General features: G+C 43.0%; 1 protein-coding gene across 3 annotated transcripts in view; it reads left to right on the top strand.

Moving 5' to 3' along the window:
- efr3a (EFR3 homolog A (S. cerevisiae)) overlaps positions 1–14,838 on the top strand; it is a 182,133-nt gene that overhangs the window by 84,871 nt on the left and 82,424 nt on the right. For all 3 annotated transcript variants that reach the window (XM_080194277.1, XM_080194276.1, XM_080194275.1), the window contains exon 8: positions 6,570–6,719. In XM_080194277.1, the coding sequence (XP_080050403.1) occupies positions 6,570–6,719 (150 nt within the window). The remainder of the gene's footprint in view (positions 1–6,569; positions 6,720–14,838) is intronic.

Raw genomic sequence — 14,838 nt, 5'->3', positions numbered from 1 at the left:
GCTGAGGACCAAATTCTTTATTCTCTGGCAGAGATCAAAGAATCCTGCCCATTAACTCTGTTTCTCCCTCCAGAGATGCTGTTGGACTTGCTGAGTATTTCTTGCATTTTCTACTTCCATTTCAGGTTCCCAGTTTCTGTACCACATCATGGGCCCGATTTTACGTGTAAAGTCGGGTGTGAGGCCACTAACGCAATTCAGTTTCATTTAAATTGAATTAATGAACTGCCTGTCCAACTTTATCAGCATTTTCCCCTTTACCATCGCGTTTGCCAATCCGGAACTGGCACCATAATGGACCTGCTAAATAAAAGTCTGAATCAGGCGCTCCAGCTGCTGAAGAGCACATTCAGAGCTTCCAACAGTTCCCTGTCCTCTGATCAGTGGTGGTGGGGAGGAGGGAGGCAGGTCAGATCATTCTCTGGTTGAGGGGAGGGGAGTGAGACCTGATTGTTGTCTGGTTGGGAGGAGGGCTGATCGTTGTTTGGTGGGGAGGGAGGAGGAGGTGGGTCAGATGTATCTCTGGTGGGGAGGGTGGTGGAGGGCCAGTCATTGTCTGGGGAGGGGGCTGATCGTTGTCTAGTGGTGGGGGGAGGGCTGACTGTTGTCTGGTGGGGAGAGAGGAGGCGGTGGGTCAGATGCCCCTCTTGGGGGGGGGGGGGCTGTTGAGTGAGGCCAGATCATTGTCTTGGGGGTTGGGATGGTGGGAGGGGGCAGATAGATCTTTGAGGGGAGGGGTGTCCGCTGCCACTCTGTGGGCGATCAGTGGGGAGGAGGTGGACAAGGTTGGGAATTGGTCTGGGTAGCAGGGTGGTGGATGAGGGGGATAGTGATGTGTGTGGATAGTGGGAGGGGTGGATAAGGGGGACAGTGATGTCTGTGGGGACCATCGCTTCCACTTTTCACTCCCGGGTCGCTTTCTGCCACCCAGGAACGATCTGACACAAGCGTGCATTTTCAAATTTCTTTTCTAACTGCACATGCGCAGTTCAGAGCTCTAGTTGTTTTGGGTGTGCTAAGCCTTACCCACAGCGCAAATGGGACCTGCAATTTTTTTTCAGGCTGAGTGCATATGGAGGCGCCTGAAAGCAGGTTTCTAAATCAGATCTGCATTACACCCAGATTCAACACTTAGAATGAAAATGGTAAAATCGGGCCCCATGTGTACTTCTGTAATGCATCCATGTTTATTTTAAATGTTATAAGACAAAAAGGTATTCAATCTCAGTTTGATAACTGTCAAAGACATTCGTATTGCAGTTATTCAAAAGTGAATGTATAAATCTGTAAACTTTTAAGATTCCTGGTATTCAGTTGAAGGCTATAGCGAAGGCTATGGCCCTGCTCAGCATATCAACTATAATAATAATGACCTGTAATTCAGAACGAGCTTTGTCCTGAGCCAGACCATTCCAACACAGCGACAGCATGGCATCTAACAACAGTGTGGAAAATTTCCCAGGTATGCCCTGTATGCAAAAAAGCAGGATAAATCCAATCCGATCAAAGTGGGTGGTGTCAATCACACTTCTATAAAGTGGCACTTACACATCAGTAACCTGCTAACTGATGACTTTCATCAGGGGCTCGTGGCTTCAGGACTCATTACTGCTTTGGTTTAAACATGGACAAAAGAGCTGAATTCCAAGGATGGGGTAGGAGTGACTGCCTGTGAATCAAGGCAGTGTTTGACAGAGTTTGGCATTGAGGAGACCTAACAAAGTTGAAGTCACTGGGGATCTAAGATGGGGGATTGAGGCAACCATAGGTTTTTGGTAGGCAAGGGGATTAAGGGTTATGGGGAGAAAGCGGGAAAGTGGAACTGAGCCACTTCAGATCAGCCATGATCTTGTTGAATGGCGGGGTAGGCTCGAAGGGCTAGATGGCCTACTCCTGCTCCTATTTCTTATGTTCTTGTATTCCAGGCTATTTCTGTAAATCTGAAATTTCTAGTGTATTTTTAGATTAAAGTCACCCATGATGTTGCCATACCTTCTTACAAGCCCCCATTATTTCTTCCAACATACCCTGTTGTGCAATATAGTTATTTTTGGGGGCTCTCCAACCCCCATTTGCTTTCCTACTCACTCGGGTACCTGCTTGTGATTCATATACCCGGAAACCTAGACCTCTCTACACCAAATTCTTCAATTTCTCTCCATTTAAATTTTACATTGCTTTTGTATTCTTCCTGTGAAAATAGACAACCATGATGTGTGAGGTTTCTTTGGTGCAGTCAAGACTATCCAAGTTTCCATTCCACTACTGGCCAAGAACAGAGAGGTGCTCGTCAGGAACAGGCAGACAATCAGTGCCTGTTGGAAGGAGCACATCTGAGACCTCTTTAACAGAGGCTTGAGGGGTGTGATTTTACTGGCTGGGCAGAACAAGTTGGTAAAATGGCACGAGAGCCCAGAAATCAAGTTAATGCCCTCTTTCTCAGCTCTCATGACCGTATCTGGCACATTCAACCTTCTGCCCATTTTTGGCAAGAGGCTGAACAAATGATTTAAGTATGTGTAAAATGTAATTGATGAACCTAGGGTGCAATTGTCCCAGCTCACTTGGCTTTGATGCAAATACATAGTCTTGTCTCAGTTATCTGGGCTGAGGAGAACCATGCCAGGAAATATCAGAGTTGCCATTATCGTGACCAGCTTCAAGAAAGGTGACAAGTCCAACTGTAGTAATCACAGAAGAATTTCCCTGCTGTTGGCTGGAAGGCAGATCATTGCAAGAGTCCTCCTTAATCACCTTCTCCCTTTGGGAGGAGTTCTTCAGCCAAAGTCACAAGGTGGATTTAACTACTATGGGATACAATGGACGTGATCTTCACCATATAGCGTCTATTCTACAAGAGAAATGAAAGGAACAGAACCAACCCTTGTACGTGGCCACCTTGGAAGTCACAGAGGCCTTCAACACTGTCAACTCTGAGGGATTATGGAGCTCTTTTTCTCTTTTGGCTGCCCTCAAAAGTTTGTCGCCACCCTCTGCCTGCTCTGTGATGACAAGGCAAGCCATGACCCTGGCAATGAATTAACTACAGGCACAGTTCATGATCAGACTGAGACCAAGCAAAGCTGTGTCATTTGCATAGATGCTCTTCCTTGCTGCAATGCTTCATCTCACCCTCAGCGAGCTTCTTGCTGGAGTAGAGCTAAGCTACAGAACAAACATGAACTGTTCAATCTCTGCTTCCTGCAGACCAGATCCAAGGTTGTCACAGCCTCTGCCTTGAACTACAGTATGCAGACAACACTTACATCTACTCCCACGCGGAGGCTGAGTTCCAAGCCATCGTCAACACCTTCACCAAGGCATATGAGAGAATGAATCTTGCACTAACATTGGCCGATATTCACTGGAGATTAGAAGAGTAAGGGTGATGTTATTTGAACCATGCAGGATCCTGAGGGGCCTTGACGGTGGATGCTGAAAATGTTTTCATGTTGTGGGAGAAATTAGAACTATCCTCAAAGGACGAAGATGCATATCGAGTCTGTCCTTTCAAAAAGGCACACGTGACCACTAGGTGAAGATTTGGAATGTTGGCCAGAGCGCTGACAATGGCACTCTGCTCGATCATCAGGATGGCATCTCGACAGTCTTAGTCGAGAACGCTATGACATAGTTGGGGAGTGGAGCGAGAGACTGGATAGTCCCTGATGTGAAGATTGTAAAGATACAGAACTAAATGGTCTTCAGCTTGAGACAGATGAGAAATTTTTACTCTTGACCTTTTCGGTCTGTGAAACTTTCCCAGAGAGCAGTGGAGGCTGGGTCTCCGAATATTTTAAAGGCTAAGTTAGATGGGTTTTTGATCTTTAAGGAAGCCAAAGGAGGAGATGTGAAAGTAGAGTTGAAACCACATTTCGGTCCACCATGATCTTATTAAATGTTGGAGCAAGCTCGTGGGGCCGAATGGCCTACTCCTCCCAATTTTTGGATTTAAAGAACAAATCTGTAAAAGTGGAAGAACTCTCTTTTTCATTAAGAATCTACCATCTTTAGGTTCTGCAAGTAGGGACATATGAAACTAAACTTTTATACAAGTTATTAGTTGCTCATGGAATATTTTGTCCAGTCTTGAACATTCTTCTAGGAAGTATATCATGGTCGTGGGATACAGCACAGAGGAAATTTAGTCACCTTGTAGATAGTGGAAAGACTTTAGGAAAATCGGAGTTGAATTACTTGCTGCAAAATATCCAGCCTCTGACCTCCTTTTGTAGACATTTTTACGTGGCTGGTCCATTTATATTTCTGATCAGTGGTGATCACAGGATGTTGATGTTGTCAGAGTTTCTGATGGTACTATTGGTGAATGTAGATAGGAGGATGTTAGGATCGATCTTGTTGGAATTGGTCATTGCCTGACACATACCAGCCCAAATGAGAATGTTGAACAAGTCATAGAGGAGGCGATAGCCTAGTGGTATTAGCACTAGACTATTAATCCAGAAATTTAGCTAAATTTTTTGGGAACCAGGTTCAGATCCTGCCACGGCAGATGATGGAATTTGAATTCAATGAAAAATATCTGGAATTAAGAATTGATTTCATAAACACGTGGGTTAGGTTCATTGGCCATAATAAATTGTCCCTTAGTGTCAGGGTGATTAGCAGGATAAATACATGGGATTACGATGATAGGGTGGGCATTTGTCGGTGCAGGCTCGATGGGCCAAATGGCGGCCTCCTGCATTGTAGGGATTCTATGGTTTCATGGTCATCAGTAGAACCAATCTGTTTCACTAATATCCTTTAGGAAATCTGCTGTCCTCACCTGGTCTGGCTTACATGTAACTCCAGAACCACAACGATGTGGTTGATTGCCCTCTGAAATGGCCTAGAAAGCCAATCAAGGGTGATTAGAGTTGGACAATAAATGCCCATGGTCCATGAATGAGCAAAAAAAAGTGCTGCTTTATGTTGTTTTTGTATCTGAGAAATGGCAAATGAACATGCAATCATCAGTGTGTAGCCCCACTTCTGTAGTAGACGGAAGGCTTACAAAACAGCTGAGAATGATCGTGGGCCTAGAACACCTCCCCCAGAAACAGGTGACGGGTTTAAAGACTATCTTTACAGAAGTGAGTTCTATTATAAAGGGTTTTGAAGAGTTAACTAAGAAAAATAAATGTCTTGATGAGTCAATATCTAGAAGGTATAAATTTCAGAAGTTTGGGACAGTTGGTGAAAGAGAACCCATATACATTTTAAAATGAAATGCATACTTATCTGACAGAAAAGTTTAATAGGATGTGCTGTGGGATAGTTGAGATAGCTGGTACTGTACACTGTCTTTAACTACAGACAATACAAAAACTCATGAGGCAGATATCTCTATATATTTATTTAACAAAAACACAACAAATAGCTGCTTGCTGATCACCAAAAGGGTAGAGCAGCACAATCTCTTTGATGAACCTGACATTTACAAGCAAAAATAGATGAATAATCTTTTCTTATCAATTATTCTTGCCTTACATTAATTTAAAATCAATTACATTTAGTATACGCACATCAATAATAATCTCTGACGTTCACCTTAGCCAATTGCATTCTGCCATCCAGTATACTGATATCTCATTTGTCCGTTTAATCCGACGCTAACTCCCGTTTTGGCTAAAGTCACTTCCTGGTTACCCTAGATGCTCATCATAAAGGTCAAAGTGAACATTCGCATTGACTTGTTGCCAAACTGGATAGATGCGTGATCCTGCGTCCAGGTACGTATCTATCCTATGTCTAGACAATGAGTATCCTGTTTGTAATATTGCAAGATGTGTTCCCTCACCAGAAACTTTCTGATATGAATTCTGCTAACTACCTGAGTTCCCAGGCCTATAGTTCTGAACTGTTTGCCTTTACCATCATCGTTACGGTACCTGCTGTCAGCTTCGTACATTTAAAAATATCAATATATATGTTTTAAGATCATAATGATTTGTTCAGTTTTCTTATTGCATCTACATATGTGTAAACCATTAGTCTAATTGGCTTACTAACTTTGTTTCAAGGATCATTTAACTCTTTACAGGTAATCTTGTCAGTGACTAGATGTATTGTTATGTACCTTATTAACTAATTAGAAACTTTCTACTTCAGGATGTGAGGAATCATACAGTTGAATGGGATTCGGATAGCTTTTGAAGGAAAACACAGAAATTGTGGCTTTTTATAATTTTATTATTCTGTAATTGTTGTAACTTGCTTCAGAAATCGATATGTAATAAAATCCAATAGTTTGATTAACTTTGTAGTTAAAAAAAATAAGAATAGTTTAGTAATTGATGTACAAATTTTAAAGCCTGGCTGCCTAGTAATCTGATTTTGGTCTCCAAGCTATTAGAAACAGTTATACAAAACCTTCAATAAAATGTTCTATAATCTAATATTTATGTAAATGCAATGCTTTGTTATTTCTACTTTCAATTAACATTCTAAATGCATAAGTTCCCAACTGTATTGTGATGAATTAATAAAATATATTCAATGGTTCTGTATTCTGAAATTTGAAGTGGATGGTCACTACTTAAAGGAATAACTTTTGTTCTTGGCAGGATTAGGATTGCAGGTATCAAGGGTATTCAAGGAGTCGTCCGGAAAACGGTCAACGATGAGCTACAGACAATAATATGGGAACCTCAGCATATGGATAAGATTGTTCCTTCGCTTCTCTTCAACATGCAACAAACTGAAGACCCTGACAGGTTAGAGCATCTGATGAGAAATAGAGGGAAAGGATAGGAATGAAATGAATGTTATGAAATGGTTCAAAAATCCTTTTATTAAATTACAGTGACCCACAGCTTATAGTGGGTAACTTTGTGCATTTCTGATTTTTCTAACCACAGCTGGCATAACCTGGCAGAATTCATAATTGGCTGCTGAGCAGAATTTGGTTGTTTTCTAGCTTTACCGATTGCGAAAGAGAGGAATGGTTCGATTATAGGTTGCTGCCTTTTAAACTTTCTGAGTACTTTCTAAAGTGTCTGCTGTAATGCAGGGTTCAGTTTAAACATGCATTATCTGAGATTCAAGCCTTTTAAATGTCTGAAATTTTAGAACAAAGAACAATACAGCATAGGAACAAGCTCTTTGGTCCACCACGTCTGCACTGACACATGACGCCTTTCTAAACTAAAGACTATTTGCCTATACATGGTCCTAATCTCTCTATTTCATCCCTATTCATGTATCTGTCATGATGCCTCTTTAGTGTAGCTATTGTACCTATCTCTATTACCTCCTCTGGCAACGCGTTCCAAGCAATCACTACCCTCTGTGTGGAAAAGAAAAACACACTAGCCTCTCGTGTCTCCTTTAAATTTCCCCCTTCTACTGTATACCTATGTCCCCTAGTAATTGACATTTCTAGCCTGGGAAAAAGACTCTGACAATTCATTCTATCCATGCCATCATAATTTTGTAAACTTCTATCAGGTTGCCCTCAGCCTCCAACGTTAAGGTGAAAACAAAGAAAATTTGTCCCATCGCTTTTTATAGCTAGTACCCTCCAAACCATACAACTTGGTAAACCTTTCCTGTACCCTCTCTAAAGCCTCCATATCCTTCTGGTAGTATGGGACCAGAACTGTGCACAATATTCAAATGTAGACTAGCTAAACGTCAATACAACTTCAACATGCATTCCAATGTATTCTTGTGCCCCAACTGTTGAAGGCAAGCATGCCATAGGCCTTCTTGACCATCTTATTCATTTCTGTTGCCATTTTCAGGGAACTGTGGACCTGTATCCCTAAATTCCTCTTGTATGTTAATGCTTCTAAGAGTTCTGCATTTACTGTATAATTCCCTCCTGCATGAGTCCTTTCAAAATGCATCACCTCAAGTGTCTGGGTTATTTTCGTCAGCCATTTCTCCAGCCTATCTATATCCTGCTGTATCCTCTGTCAATCCTCCTTGCTATCTGCAGCTCCTCCAATCTTTGTGTTGTCCACAAATTCACTGTTAAGTTTGGACTGTACTCCTGGAAGATAATGTTAGATTGGGCAGTGGTGGCAAGTAACTGAACAAGTGTTATTACCAGATAGCTTGAAAATCAGAGCCATACGTCAGAGGTGGGACTGCAAGTGCAGATTCATTGGAAAGGTAAAGTTTTTGCTTTGGTGAGTTCTTATTACTGCATGTACCTTTGAAGTGGAATGCAAGGACACCATTTGTTTGTTTAATGTTTTGTTCCACCAAGTACTGATGTATGCAATGTATACTTCATAGAGGAAGATGCAATGTATCATCATAATCAAAAAATCATGGACCAGGAAGTTTTTTTTAGCTCTCTCTTTCCTCTAATCCATCTTGTCGCTAATCCTTGTTGAATAATATTCATCTTGGCCCTCAATTGCCCTGATTTCATTATTAACTCCAAGGAAAGCAACCCTGAATTTTGAAAATCTATGTCTATGTCCCTTTTTAATTTTCAGCTCTGGCAGGGGCTAATGCATTTAAGTCTACCCTGGTTGTTTCATTTAAAAGGTTGGTTTCTCTCGAGAGCATATGACAGTGGATGATTTACTCCACTGAGCTAATGTTCTGCTGCACCAAGTAACTGAGCATGTCTGAGACTCATTCTTCATTGCATCTGTACCATAGATTTGTGTCATAGTTGCTTCATATTTGGACACACCAGTACCAGTATTCTGACATCATGGTATATGACAATCCATTCTTTGGCTTTCAAGAAATTTATTTTCATGGATCATAGAGGGAGAGCTGGAGGTCTCTGCCTATCTCGCCCTGATGTGGAGATGCTGGCGTTGGACTGGGGTAAACACAGTAAGAAGTCCAACAGGAATATTTGGTAGTATACGTCACTAGCTTTCGGGGCTTTTAATATTTTCCTACTTCTATTTCATCCTTATAAAATTTTCAATTACCATTTTGACTCATTTTGCAAATACTTAAAAAAAAGTACTGTTCTGTATCAACTACAAGCGTGCGTATGCCTTCTTGACTACCTTCTCTATCTGCATTTCCACTTTCAGTGACCTGTGTACCTGTACACCCAGATCCCTCTATCCATTGGTTAGTTTAAGGGGTGAGTGTATCTGTTTGGTTTATTTGGTACGATAGCACTTGATTGGGCATCCAGCTTTTGGTGCCATTTTCCACTAGGATAGAGGTGAATAGTGGAAATGGAATCCAAATTTATTAATGTTATTTCAGGGGAGTGGCTGCTAACAGCAATTTTTAAAAGCCCTCACTGTAGTTTTGAAATATTGCTGTGCATCAAACAGTTGTCACTTTATCTCTCAGATCTGCTCTAGATAATTAATTCCCAAAGTGCATGGTGCTTTAGGACATTTGGAAGACATCAGAGTGTTGAATTTTTTTCAAGGGGTCAGCAAGAAAGCAAACTGCAGGGGATTAGTGGCCTTTTCTTCATACATATTCTCTTATGTAGCTAAAAAATGTTGTAGGAAGGCACTCGCTAACCAGTAGTGTGCAGAAGTTGTGGAGTTATTTCAAAGTAGCATGTTTAACTGCCAGAGGTGAAATGGTTGCTGACTGCAATTTTTTTAAACCAAATTCCATTTATTGCGTTCATTTAAACTTTGATGCATGTCAGCATCTCCCATGTTAGCATGTTTGGTTTTTGGCACCACTTTAAACCCCATATTTTTGCACCTGCACTGCTTTATGAAATTTTTTACATAAGAACGTAAGAAATAGGAGCAGGAGTAGGCCACCTAGCCCGTCGAGCCTGCCCTGCCATTCAATAAGATCATGGCTGATCTGAAGTGGATCAGTTCCACTTTCCCGCCTGCTCCCCATAACCCTTAATTCCCTTGTCTATCAGAAATCTATCTACCCGTGACTTAAATATATTTAGTGAGGTTGCCTCCACAACTTCAATGGGCAGAGAATTCCAGAGATTCACCACCCTTTGAGTGAAGAAGTTCGTCCTCAACTCTGTTCTAAACTGCACCCCCACGCCCCCACTTATTTTGAGGCTGTGCCCTCAAATTTCACAGTCAGATTTGATTCTGTTAATGTCTTGGGTGAAAAAATAACTAGAAATCCTGTATTTAAAGTATTGTTAAATAAAGACATTAATTTCAAAGGATGAAAAAAATTACAGCACAGGAACAGGCCCTTCGCCCTCCAAGCCTGCACCACCATACTGCCTGACTGAACTAAAACCCCCTACTCCAGGGACTATATCCCTCTATTCCCATTCTATTCATCTATTTGTCAAGAGGCCTCTTAAAAGTCATTATCATATCTGCTTCCACTACCTCCCTCCGGCAGCGAGTTCCAGGCATCCACCATCCTCTGTGCAAAAAAAACTTGCCTTGTACATCTCCTTTAAAGCTTGCCCCTCGCACCTTAAAACCTATGCCCCCTAGTAATTGACTGACCCTTTCACCCTGGGAAAAAGCTTCTGACTATCCACTCTGTCCATGCCGCTCATAATCTTTTGACTTCTGTCAGATCGCTCCTCAGCCTCTGTCGTTTCAGTGAGAACAAATCAAGTTTTTCCACCCTCTCCTCATATCTAACGCCCTACATACCAGGCAACATTCTGGTAAATCTTTTTTGTACCCTCCCCAAAGCCTCCACATCCTTCTGGTGGTGTGACGACCAGAATTGAACACTATATTCCAAGTGTGGCCTAACTAAGGTTCTATAAAGCATCAACATGACTTGCCAATTTTTAAACTCAGTGCCCCAGCTGATGAAGGCAAGCATGCCGTATGCCTTCTTGACTACCTTCTCTACCTGCATTGCCACTTTCAGTGACCTGTGTACCTGTACACCCAGATCGCTCTGCCTATCAATACTTTTGAGGGTTCTGCCATTTACTTTCCAAAATGCATTACATCACATTTGTCTGGATTAAACTCCATCTGCCATCTCTCCGCCCAAGTCTCCAACCAATCTATACCCTGTTGTATCCTCTGATGGTCCTCATTACTATCCGCAATTCCACCAACCTTTGTGTCATCCACAACCTTACTAACCAAACCAGTTACATTTTCCTCCAAATCATTTATATATACATATCACAAACAGCAAAGTTCCCAGCACTGATTCCCGTGGAATGCCACTTGTCACATTCCCTGCATTGAGAAATGCAGCCTTCTACTATACCCTCCGTCTTCTATGATGGAGCCAGTTCTGTATCCATTTTAGCAGCTCACCTCTGATTCCATGCAACTTCATCTTCTGTACCAATCTGCCATGAGGGACCTTGTCAAAGGCGTTACTGAAGTCCATGTCGACAACATCCACTGCCCTGCCCTCATTAATCATCTTTGTCGTTTCCTCGAAACTTGATTAAGTTAGTGAGACATGATCTCCTCTTCACAAAACCATGTTGTCTCTCGCTAATACATCCACTTATCATGTGGATAACGAAGGAGGTGAAGGAAAGTGTTAAATTAAAAGCGGAGGAATTTAGAGTAGCTAAGAGCAGTGGGCGAGAAGAGGATTGGGAAAGGTTTAAATGTCAACAAAGATTGACAAAGAAGTTGATAAAGGAGGGTAGGAGAAGCTATGAAGCTGGGCTAGCACTTAATATAAAAAAGGATAGCAAGAGTTTTTATAAATATATAAAAAGGAAGAGGCTGGCTAGGGTGAACGTTGGTCCTTTAGAGGATGAGAAAGGGGAGCTAGTGGTAGGGGATGGGGATATGGCTAAGGTCTTGAATAACTTTTTTGTTTCTGTCTTCACGGAGGAGGACGTGAGTAATTTGCCGGGTGTTAGCGATGGAAAGGTGGTAGGACTGGAGGGTCTTAATGACATTACTGTTACTAGAGAGGTGGTGCTCGACAGACTGGAGGGGCTGATTGTGGACAAGTCCCCAGGACCGGATGGAATGCATCCGAGGGTTCTGAAAGAAATGGCGGAGGTTATAGTGGATGCCTTGGTGGTTATTTTCCAGACGTCGCTGGATTCCGGGGAAGTGCCGGAAGATTAGAAAACGGCTAATGTTACGCCGTTGTTTAAGAAGGGTGCCAGGCAAAAGGCGGGGAATTATAGGCCGGTTAGTTTAACGTCTGTGGTAGGTAAAATGTTAGAATCCGTCATTAAGGAGGAAATTGCGAGGCATCTTGAAGGGAATTGCTTGATAGGGCAGACGCAACACGGTTTCATAAGAACATAAGAAATAGGAGCAGGAGTAGGCCATCTAGCCCTTTGAGCCTGCCCCGCCATTCAATAAGATCATGGCTGATCTGTCGTGGCTCAGTTCCACTTTCCCGCCCTCTCCCCATAACCCTTAATCCCCTCTCTTATCAAGAACCCATCAACCCGCTTCTTAAAAATATTTAGCGAGGCAGCCTCCACCACTTCAACGGGCAGAGAATTCCAGAGATTCACCACCCTTTGAGTGAAGAAGTTACTCCTCAACTCCGTTCTAAACCGCCTCCCCTTTATCTTGAGGCTGTGCCCCCTAGTCCTACTGTCTTTTTTGAGCGGGAAGAGTCTCTCCACCTCTATCCTATCCATCCCATTCATCATCTTATACGTCTCAATGAGATCTCCCCTCATTCTTCTAAACTCTAACGAGTACAAGCCTAGTTTATTCAGCCTCTCCTCATAGCTCAATCCCCTCAACTCCGGTATTAGCCTAGTAAACCTCCTCTGCACTCCCTCCAGGGCCAAAATATCCTTGCGCAGGTGCGGCGCCCAAAACTGCACACAGTACTCCAGCTGCGGCCTCACCAATGCCCCATACAGCTGCAGCAAGACCTCCCTACTTTTATATTCAATCCCCCTCGCTATGAAGGCCAGCATCCCATTCGCCTTCCTGACCACCTGCTGCACCTGCAATCTGGGTTTTTGCGACTCATGCACAAGGACCCCGAGGTCCCTCTGCACCGTCGCCTGCTGCAGTTTTTCGCCTCGTAAGTAATAGTCCTTCCTACCATTTTTCCTACCAAAGTGGACCACCTCACACTTGCCAACATTAAATTCCATTTGCCATTTCCTGGCCCATTCGCCCAGCCTATCTAGATCCTTTAGTTTCATTAAAGGGAAGTCGTGTCTGACAAATTTACTGGAGTTCTATGAGGATGTGTCTAGGGCAGTGGATAGAGGAGAGCTGGTGGATGTGGTCTTTCTGGATTTTCAGAAGGCGTTTGACAAGGTACCTAACAAGAGGTTATTGCAGAAGGTCAGGGGACATGGAGTTGGGGGTAGGGTGTTAGCGTGGATAGAGGATTGGTTGTCAAATAGGAGGCAGAGAGTGGGGGTCAATGGGTGCTATTCGGATTGGCAGTTGGTGACTAGTGGGGTGCCCCAGGGGTCGGTGCTGGGGCCTCAGCTATTTACCATTTATATAGATGATCTGGAGGAGGGAACCGAGTGCAGGGTGTCGAAATTTGCTGATGACACCAAGATTGGGGGAAAGGCAAATTGTGCGGAGGGTGTGGAGAGTCTGCAGAAGGATCTAGATAGGCTGGGCGAATGGGCCAGGAAATGGCAAATGGAATTTAATGTTGGCAAGTGTGAGGTGGTCCACTTTGGTAGGAAGAATGGTAGGAAGGACTATTACTTACGAGGCGAAAAACTGCAGCAGGCGACGGTGCAGAGGGACCTCGGGGTCCTTGTGCATGAGTCGCAAAAACCCAGCTTGCAGGTGCAGCAGGTGGTCAGGAAGGCGAATGGGATGCTGGCCTTTGTAGCGAGGGGGATTGAATATAAAAGTAGGGAGGTCTTGCTGCAGCTGTATAGGGCATTGGTGAGGCCGCAGCTGGAGTACTGTGTGCAGTTTTGGGCGCCGCACCTGCGCAAGGATATTTTGGCCCTGGAGGGAGTGCAGAGGAGGTTTACTAGGCTGATACCGGAGTTAAGGGGATTGAGCTATGAGGAGAGGCTGAATAAACTAGGCTTGTACTCGTTAGAGTTTAGAAGAATGAGGGGAGATCTCATTGAGACGTATAAGATGATGAATGGGATGGATAGGATAGAGGTGGAAAGACTCTTCCCGCTCAAAAAAGACAGTAGGACTAGGGGGCACAGCCTCAAGATAAAGGGGAGGCGGTTTAGAACGGAGTTGAGGAGGATCTTCTTCACTCAAAGGGTGGTGAATCTCTGGAATTCTCTGCCCGTTGAAGTGGTGGAGGCTGCCTCGCTAAATATTTTTAAGAAGCGGGTTGATGGGTTCTTGATAAGAGAGGGGATTAAGGGTTATGGGGAGAGGGCGGGAAAGTGGAACTGAGCCACGACAGATCAGCCATGATCTTATTGAATGGCGGGGCAGGCTCGAAGGGCTAGATGGCCTACTCCTGCTCCTATTTCTTATGTTCTTATGTACTTCCAAGTGGGAGTAAATCCTGTCTCGAAAGAATCCTCTCCAATACTTTCCCTGCAATTTTTTATGGGTCTCTGAGTATCATAATGTCTTTGAAAGATGGATCAACTATTCCATTTTGTTCAAATTTAGCACATTTTGTTCTCCCTAACCAGACATGGTCTCATATTTTTAGTATGCATGAGTTCATATTATCATTTCCAATTGATTCCCAGGTCCATTGAACATAAGTGCTATCTGTCCAGTGTTCCGTTTTATTTTTTCAAAATCTTCTTCCTTGATGCACAGGGACCTCCTGGATTGCATTTCTTTCTCTTAATTAAGATTCTTTTTCTCTTTAACCTGCAAACTTACCCTTGAAATGGCAAATGAAATCAATTTGTTCAATAGTTTTAATTTTCAGAAACAATGCTGAGGTTTGTTGGTTTTACATTAGGGACAAGAATATTTTCAGTTAGGTTAGAGATAGCTTCCATATCCCCACCACCCACTGAAAACACTCTAATAAGATAACATGCTTTAATTCAGTTTGGCAAGCTCTTTAAAA

Source organism: Carcharhinus amblyrhynchos, chromosome 8 (assembly GCF_965287045.1).
Source record: "Carcharhinus amblyrhynchos chromosome 8, sCarAmb.v2.hapA, whole genome shotgun sequence".
Lineage (NCBI taxonomy): Eukaryota > Metazoa > Chordata > Chondrichthyes > Carcharhiniformes > Carcharhinidae > Carcharhinus > Carcharhinus amblyrhynchos.
The sequence above is the reverse complement of the archived record's forward strand: the minus strand, read 5'-3'. Positions and strand labels throughout refer to the sequence as shown.